Source organism: Brienomyrus brachyistius, chromosome 16 (genome assembly GCF_023856365.1).
Source record: "Brienomyrus brachyistius isolate T26 chromosome 16, BBRACH_0.4, whole genome shotgun sequence".
In the NCBI taxonomy this organism is placed as follows: Eukaryota; Metazoa; Chordata; class Actinopteri; order Osteoglossiformes; family Mormyridae; genus Brienomyrus; species Brienomyrus brachyistius.
The window spans coordinates 24533289-24546668 of record NC_064548.1 but is presented as its reverse complement, the minus strand read 5'-3'; the positions used below and the strand labels follow the sequence as shown (position 1 = coordinate 24546668).

At 49.4% G+C, this 13380-nt stretch overlaps 1 protein-coding gene across 1 annotated transcript in view; it reads right to left on the bottom strand.

Annotated features, from left to right (window-relative positions):
• The window catches only part of LOC125709661 (sodium-driven chloride bicarbonate exchanger-like), a 38784-nt gene that overhangs the window by 15070 nt on the left and 10334 nt on the right, over positions 1–13380 (bottom strand). The window contains exons 3-9 of the mRNA XM_048978318.1: positions 11453–11534; positions 6530–6673; positions 5717–5855; positions 4576–4736; positions 3927–4115; positions 1939–2027; positions 964–1121 (exon numbers count right to left, since the gene is read on the bottom strand). Of these exons, the coding sequence (XP_048834275.1) occupies positions 964–1121; positions 1939–2027; positions 3927–4115; positions 4576–4736; positions 5717–5855; positions 6530–6673; positions 11453–11534 (962 nt within the window). The remainder of the gene's footprint in view (positions 1–963; positions 1122–1938; positions 2028–3926; positions 4116–4575; positions 4737–5716; positions 5856–6529; positions 6674–11452; positions 11535–13380) is intronic.

Sequence of the window (13380 nt, the reverse complement as noted above, 5' to 3'; positions counted from 1 at the left end):
GACAAAGCTTACAGCCAGGCCATTTATTCAGTGCCCTGGGAAAAATTCTCAGTGGGGTTAAGGGTCTCAGTAAAAGGCCCGAAGGTGATGTGACTATTCTGCTACACACAAAATCAATCCAGTGACCTCTCGATCATAGGCGCAGAGGCCCAACCTGCTGAGCTATACATCACCCCACAGTGTGGAGTCCCAGTCGAGTTTTGGACCAGTATACGGATGTAGTAAGGAATGACTTGCAGGATATGACATGTGTTGGAGTACGCTGACTCCACCGGGTCCGTAGATGAGAAGAGATCACCCGGAGGCGTGGATGAGTTGTCCAATAACCGTTTATTCCTTTTATTCCAACAGATCGATCTGGGAACTCTGCGACACACCGTATCCCAACAGAATTCGACTTCCTTGTTGTTCATGTCTGTCTTATACCCCTTCTACAAGTAGCCCCCGCTCCTGTCCGTACTTTTCCACAATTTCGCCTTATCTGGTACACCATGTTGTTCTCCTTTGCCTAGCAACTGTCACCACAGCCTGCGTCAATAGATTAACTTTGGTACGCACAGAGCCTCCCTATATGTCCTTGGTCGCCTGCAGATATCGCTCTCCACAATTCCTCCTTTTGATCTCTGAAAAGAGATCACCTGTGCGATTTGGGAATTGCGACTCCCCCTTTTGATCTCCGCTAGGAGATCACTACTTATGGTGGAAGTCTTCCTCCTTGAGCTCCTCCTCCCCGTCCGGAAGGGCAAGGAGGGGCATCATGTGTGGTGGACTTGGATCACGTTTCTCTATGGTGGACGTGATCAGTCGTACGGACAGGGCTCGCAGGCAGAATCCTAACATTAGTAACATGGATAAATACATGGTCACAGCACACCGCATAGTATACTCGGTTTATAGTCATAACTCGGTTACTACTCATGGGGTTGAGGGGTAATTCTGGGGCGGGCTGTCGGAGGAGCTCACCGGGTAGTGATGGGGACCTCGGCCAGGCCGTTGAGCATGATGGCGGGCGAGAGCCTCACAAACACCACCAGGGGGCGCTCAAGGAACTCCAGCTCGCCGACCAGGATGTTGGAGGCCTCGGCACCTGCCGGAATCTTCTTCATGAAGTGTAGGTCTATCTACGGGGGCACATCGGGACACCAGCGAGCTCTGCTTAACATATGGACCCTGAGAAACGGTGAACTAATTAGGACAAACTCTGAAGATGTGCTCTGAATATAAATACTGTCCGCTAAGCAAGAGGGTCGTACAATCAAAACACGGACATCTTAAGATCTTAAAGGTACCATGATAGGCTGAATGTAGGATTTAGAATCCGATGCAAGAGCACGAAACAAGCCAGCTTATCTTAAAGCTATTAAGTGCGACAGAGAAAATATCGTAGTTTTATAATTATTCAGCATCAGCAGTGTAAAAATGGCCATTGTGTGATGCTATTCTTTCCCCAGAAAGGACCACACACAGACCCACCCTCACTGGTGGCATGAACATTCTGGCCGTCTCGCGTGATACTGCACTGCAGCAAAGCTGACAGGCGGGGGTATGCGAGACCAGGTCTGCCTGCAGCATGCTCCACGCACACACACGTGCACACCCGCGCGCACACGCATCCATGCACACACACGCGTGCACACACAGCCTGGGGGCTGAATTCCTCCCCGGGGACAGAGCTAAAGACCTGCTTTCAAGTATCAGAATAACCATCATTCTACATCAATAAGTGATACATACATGTCAAAAACAGCACCACCGTGATGCATAATAATGAGCTACTAATGAGATTTAGACATTTTGCCTTCCTCCTGAGACAATGTGTGAAAAAATAGCAGAACAATAGGACACCCATCTGTGTACAAATGGAAGCCCTGTTCGGGGGTGGAGCCACCACCTGTCTCAGAAAGGCGTTTTTGGGGGGGGGGGGGGGGCACAGATTACCTTGCTGAAGTCCACTGCGCTGTTTTCCCTGCTGACCTCGCCTCGACCCTCAGGGATAGCGGACTGTGACTGGGGTGGGGCGGTCTGACCTGGTGGGGAACAGGGGGACAGGTCACTGGGGGAGGGGCAGACAATCAGTGGGTCATGGATGGTGAGGGGGGGGGGCAGGTATTATGGACCTAGCCAGGATTAACAGAAATAAAATCATGGGAGAAAATTCTGGAAGGAAACTCACAAAAAATTCTCAACTGACCAAGTCCCTCTAAACAAAGCCAAACATCTCAGTGACATGTTCCACAGCTGATGGAGCTCTCGTGACCCGGGAATATCGCTGTTAGAGATGAGGCGGCTCTCTGGCACGGAGGGTCGGGCTCCCACCCAGGTGTGAATTTGAACCGGCTGCAGGTTTCGCATCTTCTCGCCATGGTCGTGTGGACTTCCTCCAGGTCCCCAAAAGAGGTAGCACAGGTGCACTGGCAGCTATCCAGAGATCTGGACACCCTGGGACAGGCAGCTGCCATGTCTCACGGCCACCGTGCCATATTAAGCTTCTTCTTCGCCAGGAACATGCAGTCGTGATCAAAGACGGACATTGTTACTATTTTCAGTGCACTGAAGTCTCCTTCTCCTCCTTTGTCAGCTTTCAGCCTGCTTAATATTCTCAGCATAAGGTTTTACTGTCACTCTCAGTGTTTCCAGCTGCCAAGGGATCAATATCGGTCTGGCAACATCGGCAAGTTTAATGAAGCTGATGGCACAGTCTCCTCACAGTACCCCGCTCCCCCCACAACCCCCCAGGTCAAACTTCAGGCTACAGACACCATGAGAAGCCAGTGGATACAGGAATCAAAGCAGAGGAGTAGCCAGGCATGACTTATGCTCAAGCACCCCCAATCAAGGCTGTTTGAGATGAACAGCCAGAAGCACCGTGGGCGTGTCACAATCAGCAGGCTGCCATCTTGGTGCAGGATGACCACTCGTTAGTGTTTCTGATAAGCTCTCAACTGTCAACTGGTACGGCGAAGAAAAACATTCCTGTTTGACTGCGACACAGAATAACTTGTGCAAATTGTCAACGGGCCTCTTAGTGCTTTAAAATCAGCAGGCAGAATGTTAAGTTTGGGAAAATAAAGCGTAAAATATGGTTAAGCTTCTTATACACAAACAGTATTGAGAACACGGCCTATTGTTAATTATGCAAATAAAGAGGTTTAGCAGGGACAATTAATCAAAGTGATTACTGCCTCTTGTGCCTCGTGGAACGCAGGAAACGCAGGCAGATCTGCAGATTGGCTTCAGTGGAGTGACGGAAGAATCCCGGTCCGTGCGTAAATCAGGTGCGTGTCCCATTAACCACAATTATCGGCACTATTACAGCATCCAGAGGACTTCCGTAAGTCCTGCCAATCAGGTTCTTCCTGTGAACTGTGACCAGTGCAAACACTAACCTGAATGTTTCGGAGGTAAACACGCGCATAAAGACACCCCCCACACCCCCCATCTCAACTGTCCAGAAGCAGTCCTGAGAAAAGCCCTAAAGTCTGCAGAAACAGAACGTTCACCAGAGCAGGAGCAAACTTCAAAAATACCACCTTGGCCTGTTATGCCTCGGCCAGCAGACGAGCTGGAGCCAAACAGGCGGCTTCCTGTCCATTGACTCCACCTCTGTCACAGGGGCGTGGTACCGTGTAGAAGGAGGGGCGTGGCTTAAGCGTGAGGTGGAGGGTGTGGAGGTGATGGAATCACTGGGAAGTATGGGTCAGCCATGTGGGTGAGGGCCAGACCAGCCAGGCAGCCAAGGGAAGTATGTGGCAAGGAGGTGAAGTGGCCACTATGGATGGTGAGATGGTGACAGAAGAGACAAGAGAGAAAAAAAGAGACTGACGCTGAACACAGGGTCAAACATGGGAACCTGCAGCTTGGTCAGCAGGGTGAGGTGGTCAATAGCAGGCATGTGCCCAGTGTTTACACGCAAAACACGCGCTCACTGTTCTTGTCCATCGAGTGTGGCTCCGACTGCTTCTTGCCGATGTCGGCGAAGGAGCGGACGATGGGGATCCGGTTGGCCAGCTTCTTCTGGTTCTGGTGGTGGTGCTGCTTCAACAGGGCGTCTCGGATCTTTTTGCGCACCTCCTCGCCCAGGGGACCAGATGTCTCCTGCTGGTCCAGAACCATGTCTGGGGACAATATCACAAATCGCCAAAAGGGCATGAATTGGATCAAACTACCATTGGACACTAAATGAGTCCTAATGTTTGGCAGGTACTAACCACATGTAGAGCATTCAGCTAAAATCCTTTAAAGCAGCTAAAGAAACTGATGATATTTAAGAGTCACGGCCCCAAGTCCTTGAACCTGCTATCTTCCAGAAACAAATCCACCTGCTGTCTAGCTATACTTGAAAACAGATCTTTAGTGACATGCAGTAGACCTCAGGAACAGGAACCTCAGGAGCAGGAACCTCAGGAGCAGGAACCAAACCACTCAACCGTCATTGTATCTTAAGGAACATTGAAACTGCAAAATTCTCCTCAAAGAAAACAAATTCACCACCCGTCAACGTATGGAGGCATGTGTCGGTATGGAGGAGGCGAGGTCATGTTACTTGGGTAAGGAGTGTGAGGTGCAGAGCCCCACCTGAAACTTCCTCCATGGAGCTGGCCCGCATGTCCAGCATGACAGTGCCGTTGAGGATGCAACTGCGCAGGGCGAACAGGCTGTGCAGGGACAGCGTGGCCACGTAGGGCTTGCTCCAGCGCTCTCCGCCATCCTCCACGTCTTCCTCGAACTTCAGCCACCTGCAACCATGAAGGGATGAGACACACGGATGCACACGTGTATATCTGTATGCACATATACACACACAGACTCTATATTAGGGGTGCAGTGGTGTGACAGCGTGATGTGTGACGGTATGACAGTTTGACAGTGCGACAGTATGATGGTGTGAAGGTATGATGGTATGGCGGTGTGATGGTATGGCGGTGTGATGGTATGGCGGTGTGACGGTATTGCGGTGTGACGGTATGGCGGTGTGACGGTATTGCGGTGTGATGGTATGGCGGTGTGATGGTATTGCGGTGTGATGGTATTGCGGTGTGATGGTATTGCGGTGTGATGGTATGGCGGTGTGATGGTATTGCGGTGTGATGGTATGGCGGTGTGATGGTATGGCGGTGTGATGGTATGGCGGTGTGATGGTACGACAGTCTCACAGTATGGCGATTTGACAATATGCCATGATAAATATCTGAAATAGTTACATATCAACACGCTAATGTCTGTGAAACACATAAATGGCTACTAATGTATTATCATCACATAAAATATCTGCTACACTTACACTCCCAGTCCACATTAATTCAGATTTAATTAGTGAAACTGTGACAATTTGCCGTAATTTTCCTAACACATGTGCAGGTGTGGCACCCCCCGCCACAGTGCACAGCACCTTTTGGTGCTGGTTTGGTGAGGAAAGAGTAGGTGCCAATAGCATTAATGAATTGCACCAGTTCAACCATATGGACTAGAGGGTAGGAGAGAGTTCGATATGGGGGGTGGGACAGAACTTAATCATTTAAATGCAAAGGCCTACTTTTTGAAGGGGGACTCCAAGGCTGAATAGGCCCATTAAACATGCTCAGGCACTGAACTCAGGAAGGGAATCGGGGATAACGCCGATGACAGGGTGACAGTTTATCGTCGGCCAGCTGGAATGTCGCACAACATCACGCCGCCGCCAAGCCGGGATCGACGCGGAGGAGGACTGACGCGCTACCTGGCGGTCTCCTTCCACTCGGCATCCTGGCCTTCGCGCAGGCAGATCTCATCCAGCTCCGTGAAGAGGGCGTGAGGGATGTGCTCCTCATCATCGTCCTCGGTGCCGAGCAGGAACTGAACCCTCTGGGATGGAGTGTCTGCGGGACCCGGAAAAAGCACCCAGCATTTGCTAGCTAGCGTTCAGTTCATCTGCTTTACCCGGAGCCACTAACCCCGCCCAGGTCTGCAGGCCATGGGGCATCCTAGGAGACGTACATGTTTAAAAAAGGAGCCAAGTTTAATTTGGGAAATTCCTCTTTTCCGAGTATCGGGAGACTTGGAGCAGCAGGGCTGCTCTGAGCCTGTGATGCTGCCAGAATGCGTTCCCGGACCTCTCCGGTTTTGATTCTGTGTGTACCAGCACCTATTTGCATGGATTCCGAAACTCTCTGGTTAAGAAAAAAAAAACGATAATATGAAATAAAAAACAAAGTATGTACTCTAAATTTACAAACCAAACTCCACACAATTTCCTGTCCTTACTTAGTTCAGATTAATTCTTAAAAATACACAGCATGCTGTCCGCACCATGTTTTGTACACCTTCCGGGATTTGGGCCCGCTTCATTACCCCTCCTCTCTCATATGTCCTTCGTGTTCCGGCACATTCTGATTTACAAATTAAGCGTTGGTGTGAGCATCTCGCATGGATCCACTAAGGCCTGACGTACTGAGAGACCCACGGCTGGGTCGAGATATTAACTCCTCTACTTTTTATTTGCTAACTAACGCCATTGTCCCGCTCCAAGCTGATTCGCAGAACCGGGCCTCACCTTGGCTGAGATTTTCCCGGCTGTCCTCAGCCCCAGAGTCCCGCTCCCTGTCCCTCTTGCGGTTCCGATGACTGTGGTGCCGGTGTCTCCTGTGAGATTTCTTACCCAGGGGGACGTGGACACCGATGTACAGGGTCCGGTGGCCTGATGCGCAACATGGGGAGGCAGGAGTCAGGGGGCTAACATCACGTTACAGTGATGACCTCAGACAGGGACACAGTTTCCATGTTAGGAAAACAATAGTTGAAGTTATCATCCCAATTTCAGGTGGACATTCCAGAGCATGTGGCTCCCAACCACCCAGCTCCTCCGGCATAAACAGTCTAGCGGTCATCTGACAGGAGGGGAAAACATGAATGCCAGGTAGGAATCACCCGGGGGGGTTCCGAAGGTCGCGCTGTGGCGAGGGATCTGCAGCATGTTCCCTCCCCCAAACAAACCCGGTCTGACAAACTGGCCTGATCCAAAATTAAAACTGTGGGATAAGCACTAATCCATTCACGTTACTACACCTTCACCTAAATAATACAACATTCTGACCGAGTTTAACCCTGAGCATCCGACAAACGCAAAATCTGTTTTCTTTCACACCCATTAATCTCAGGCATGTAACTTTGGGTAAGTATAACAAACACACAGACATGAACCGTCTATCTTTGCAATTGAGAAAAGTTCCTCGATCCGGTCATCCACGGCTCAATGTGGTGCCCGTCGTATTCCTGTGCGCAATGAAGCATATATTTTAAACATTTTCCACAAAAACGCACCCCTAATAATCTACGAATCATCAATATTATTCACATTAGATGGACAACAAAGCGCATATTCGCTTCCGCAATGATCCACGCGCTACCCTTCTGGTGAAAAAAATATTTATTTTATAATTCATTTATTATAACCCTATAAAAGTGATAGAAAAACACTAAAAATGGGCTGGAGCTCTACTAGAAATAACAACAAAACGCAGCATTTCATTAATTAGGAATACAAGTAGTTGATATTATCGTAATATTCATTCACAAAAGATGAATAAATTTGACTATCCCTGCCGGCCCCTGGAGGATGGGCTCCCCCTTTGAGTCTAGTCTCTCCCAAGGTTTCTTCCTTCTTGGGAGTTTTTCCTTGCCACTGTTGCCTTTGGCTTGCTCACTGGGGGCTTTGGGTGAGGATGCTGTAAAGCGCTTTGAAAAGATGTAATGTTGTGATAATGCGCTATACAAAAATAAATTTGTTTGTACATGTATATTTCAAGGGGCAGCATGGTGGTGCAGTGGTTAGCACTGTTGCCTCACACCTCTGGGACCCGAGTTCGAATCTCCGCCTGGGTCACATGTGTGTGGAGTTTGCATGTTCTCCCCATGTCATCGTGGGGTTTCCTCCGGGTACTCTAGTTTCCCCCCACAGTCCAAAAACATGCTGAGGCTAATTGGACTTGCTAAATTGCCTGTAGGTGTGCATATGTGAGTGAATGGTGTGTGAGTGTGCCCTGCGATGGGCTGGCCCCCCATCCTGGGTTGTTCCCTGCCTCATGCCCATTGCTTCTAGGATAGGCTCTGGGCCCCCCGCGACCCAGTAGGATAAGCGGTTTGGAAAATGGATGGATGGATGCATGGATGCTTCATGCTCCATCAAAAACAGCCCACAATGAATGTGCCCCTTCACATATAACACCTGCCTCATATAAACACAATGATGTGCTACAGTGTTGCTTTGTTGTTTGAGACTAAAATGCCAAGAGAAAAGTTTCATTCTCAAATTTCACTTTACCAGTCATAGCGTATTTAGGCAGAAAAACAATAGTGATAAACTTTCAGCAATGAACTCTAAGACCGTCTGTTATGTCAGTGTTTATCCAGGGGATCTATTTCAATTTCTTTCAGATGCTATAAAGTAATATATATATAATATTAAAAAAACATGCATTGCTGTTGTCATGCCCGGCTCGTCCGATCCTCATGTGCGCCACGCCCCCTGACACGCCCCCTGATTATCCACGTGTGCTTCCCCGATCTTGCCCAGCTGTGTCTGATTATTTTCGCCCAGTCTTGTCTATTTCAGTCCGTGTCTTGCCCTGGTTTTTTGTCCGTCATTGATGTTAGTCTATGTCCGACGTTTCCTGGTCCCCGTACCCGAAATAAATCCCCGTTTTCCCCGTATTTCGCTTCCTTGCCTGCTTCCTGCCTCCTTGCCTGCTTCCTGCCTCCTTGCCTGCTTCCTGCCCGCTTGCCTGCTTCCTGCCTCCTTGCCTGCTTCCTGCCTCCTTGCCTGCTTCCTGCCCGCTTGCCTGCTTCCTGACCGCTTGCCTGCTTCCTGCCTCCTTGCCTGCTTCCTGCCCGCTTGCCTGCTTCCTGCCTCCTTGCCTGCTTCCTGACCGCTTGCCTGCTTCCTGCCCGCTTGCCTGCTTCCTGCCTCCTTGCCTGCTTCCTGCCCGCTTGCCTGCTTCCTGCCTCCTTGCCTGCTTCCTGCCTCCTTGCCTGCTTCCTGCCCGCTTGCCTGCTTCCTGACCGCTTGCCTGCTTCCTGCCTCCTTGCCTGCTTCCTGCCCGCTTGCCTGCTTCCTGCCCGCTTGCCTGCTTCCTGCCCGCTTGCCTGCTTCCTGCCTCCTTGCCTGCTTCCTCCCTCCTTGCCTGCTTCCTGCCTCCTTGCCTGCTTCCTGCCCACTTCCCTGCTTCCTGCCTGCTTCCTGCCCGCTTCCCTGCTTCCTGCCTGCTTCCTGCCCGCTTGCCTGCTTCCTGCCTGCTTGCCTGCCCGCGTGCTTCCCCGCTTAACCAGCGATCCTGACAGCTGTCTATCAGATAACATCAACAAGTTACCAAATGGATGCAAAATAACAGATATTAATTTCTGCCTGGCACTAACCATGTAATCTTTCACAACATATAACATACGACATACAGCACAGATGTTGATTATTCTGATAGATAGTAGTAGGTTGGGCTGGTTTCCACAGTCTCATGCATGGAAATGTGAAGGTGAGCTGATGAAGGACAAAGGGACCAGGCTGCAGTGAGTGTGCCTGTCCTCCCCCTACGACCTGAAGGTACAAACACAGTGGTTTGCGCACCCCTCCCCCTTCTCCAGACACAGAGGTTTGGTCCTCCCTTCATCTCCACACACAATGGTATGGCCCTCCCTCCATCTCCAAACACAATGGTTTGGACCCCCCTCCATCTCCACACACAGTGGTTTGGCCCTCCTTCCATCTGCAGACACAGTGATTTGGTCCTCCCTCCATCTCCACACACAGTGGTATGGCCCTCCCTCCATCTCCACACACAGTGATTTGGCCCTCCCTCCATCTCCAAACACAGTGGTTTGGCCCTCCCTCCATCTCCACACACAGTGGTTTGGCCCTCCCTCCATCTCCACACACAGTGATTTGGCTCCCCCTCATCTGCAGACACAGTGGTTTGCTCCACCTTTATCTCCAAACATAGTTTTACATAGATATTTCCTAAAAGCAGCTCTAATAATGTAACCCCCCCCCCCCCCAAAGAACCACCCCATGGAACCTAGAAGCTGCATAACTTTTCCGTCACCCAAACCACAACTGGTGGGTTTTATTAACAACATGCAAGGAGTTTTGAAAGTGACTTCAGCGAGACGGCCCTTGTGTTTGCTCCCGCTGTGACACTATTTCAGGTGAAGGTGGGGGGGTGTATATTTTAACGCAACATTGCCGCGGATCCTAACTGCCAAGGGAAGGACACACACCAATAACATAAAATCAGTCCCTGAGTTAAGGTACGTCCCATGTGTGGCACAGTGGTTATTAACCAGTTTGTGTGTGTGTGTGTGTGTGTGTGTGTGTGTAATTTATGAGTGGGTAAACCTATCCTTATAGGGACACAATGTCCCCGTAACGTGATAAATATCCATTTTTTTTCCCTTATGGGGACCGGTTTCCTGGGAAAACTCTATTTTATAAAAATCAGTGACTGCTATGAAAATACTAAAAATGCACAAACTAACTTGCTTAGTTACTTATGGTTATGGTTAGAGCAGGGTGGGGGTTAAGGTTGTCATAGTTAGCGTTAACATTTTTTCCATAGAAGTTAATAAGGATAGGTATACCCTACACATGTGCGCGTGTGTGTGTGTGTGTGTGTGTGGGGAGGCTGGGGGGGTCACCAGCGCTCCTGAGCAGAAGTACGACTGACTGGACCCCCCCCTCCAAGTTGATATAGGATGATTGTGATCTAGGCAGAATGGGGTAAAAAAAAAGAGGGTGTTTTACGTTGTTTTGGTAACTGCAAGTGTGACATTTGGATAAAATATGCTTCTGCTTGAACTGAAATAAAAACCCGAAAGAAAGAGTTTGCAACTGGTACTCCTCCAAACGCTGGACAAATAAGTACCAGAGAAGCACTCGAAAAAAAACTCACTCAGCTGATTTTGGCAGCTTATTCCGAACGCGGAAAAACGGCGGCGAAAAGTGGGAACAATGACGCTCGGTTGTGTGATGTGATCTTAAGCTTTTTACATACGTTTGTAAAAAATCCATCTGCTCCTCTCATATTTTTTTACTGAACTTGATTATCCTAAACATCTTAACAGATGTATGCCTGTCTAAAAAACATATCGACATACTAATGACTTCAAATAGCAAGGAAATTTGGATATATTTCTGTTTATTAATAAAATAGTTCGGGCTGCCTTAACATTTCTATTCGTTTGGCTATAGAAGGTTTAGGGGTGGGGGGACGAGAGGCCAATCCCAGAAGGCAGCGGGGGTCTCTGGGTCTCTCTCTTCATTCAAACACTCCCTCTATGACCTTCCACATGTTCCTCTGCATTGTACAGGAAATATTACCACCACTATCAAAGCAAACCATTGGAAGAACTCATTCTGCACATGATTTTCCCCCAGATCAGCCGTATCGTCACCTTACCGTGGGTGAGGGGTGGGGGGGCACATACTTACCTTCCAGTTCTTCCTTCTCAAAGTTGGTTTTCAGCATGGACCGAGCACCGCCCCGATCCACCACTGCTTCCTCGTCATTCCTCTGCCAGGTCGCAAGAAATGTAAATAAACAACAACATTAAAAATGTCGCCACATCGGCATGAACAGAAGAACCAGGGACAGCAAATGTGGGCAGCAGATCACAGGTGATTCTTTGGCACGGGGGGGGGATGGGGGGGGGTTGGGGGGGGGGCGGGTAGCATTTAGCACAATGTGTTTGAATTGCGTTCAAGCAAGCAAGATAGTACTTTATTTATTCATGACAGCCGGCATGTCGTGCGATGGGAGCGCGGCCGGAGACGAAGACATCTCTGTTGACAGAACATCTGACACCTGGGAAATTTCCAGGAACTGAAACTCTTTCCACAGTTCAAGCTTCTGTGTGATTAAGCTCTTATCAATTCTGCCAGGCGACATCGTGAGGAGTGTGACTGTTACAGCTGATCTCAGGTTCTCCTTCCTCATGTGACCCAAGCCCCTCTATCCTCTCCAGAAGGGACAGATATTGACTTCAACCTGTGCACTTTTGAATCCCTCCTTATGTGGGCAGAGAGAACATCCAGGAATAAACACAGTACTTTCCGACTTCATGAGGCAGTTTCCATGGCAACCGACATCGGCTTGAGGGCCTATTTCCCAGCACACATCTGGCTCGGTGTGTGTCCTGCACTGCACTGGCTTATTAACGTGTCACACGAGTAAACACCATAAAATAGCCGACATCCAGACCTTCTGAAGAGCCCTCCATCTTCCCCGAACACATCAGTAAGCCCTGAGGCCAGCATTAAGCACTGCATTGTGAGGCATTGACTCTCACACTATACATATACAAGCATATAACTTACATTTGGCCACAAAGCATTTAATAGATTTAACCCAGCAGTAACAGAGTTACTCAAAATGAATCGATATGAGAACCTTGGAGGCGCAGCTTAAGATCAAGGCATCACCAGGGATCCTGACTGATTCATGAAACGAAAGTTCAACTAACTGTGAGCCTAAAACAGTGAAGCCACATTCCTCTGATCTAAAATGAGCATAAATAGCACTGTAGCATTTCTGCTAACAGGTAACAAATGGCAGCTTTACAGGGTTCTACCAAAGTCCAGCGAGCTCACGAAGCACGTCTCAGCTCCTTGGCCAGCTTCCATAACATAACACCACACAAGTCACAGCGAACACTCTGAGTCACAGCGAACACCCTGAGTCACAGCGAACACTCTGAGTCACAGCGAACACCCTGAGTCACGGCGAACACTCTGAGTCACAGCGAACACTCTGAGTCACGGCGGCACTGCACATTCTGGAGATGGAGCTCTCTGTTGACTGTGTGGTTTACAGAAGGTGCCAGAGGATGCGATCCCTCTGGAAAAGTCCAGGGAGCGCCGTTATTGGGGCAGCCCACTGCTCCCCTGTCCGAAAAAGTGTTAGTACACAGTCATGCATGCAATCAATACGTGCCCCCCCAACAAATTTCATCCAGTCTGAGTCCCCATCCATTTATCAATCCTCTGTAATCACTGCCCATATTCAGGCTTGCAGGGGGTCCAGAGCCTATGGGCACAAGACAGGGAACAACCCAGGACGGGGTGCCACCCCTTCACAGGGCACACTGGCCCACCAGTCTCACCTACGGGCAATTTGGCAACTCCAATTAACCTCAGCATGTTTTTGGACACAGAGGGGTAACTGGACTGGGATACGTGGGAGAAACACCATAACAACACAGGGGGGATGTACAGACCCCACACACATGGAGAAGCGATGGCAGAGGCTTGAACCCTGGTCTCAGAGGTGCTAACCATCAAAAGCAATTCACAAGACAGGCCTGAGTCAAGAGGAGAGAGTGGAATCAAGAAGATTCATCTGGCCTTCTGCTAATAAGTGA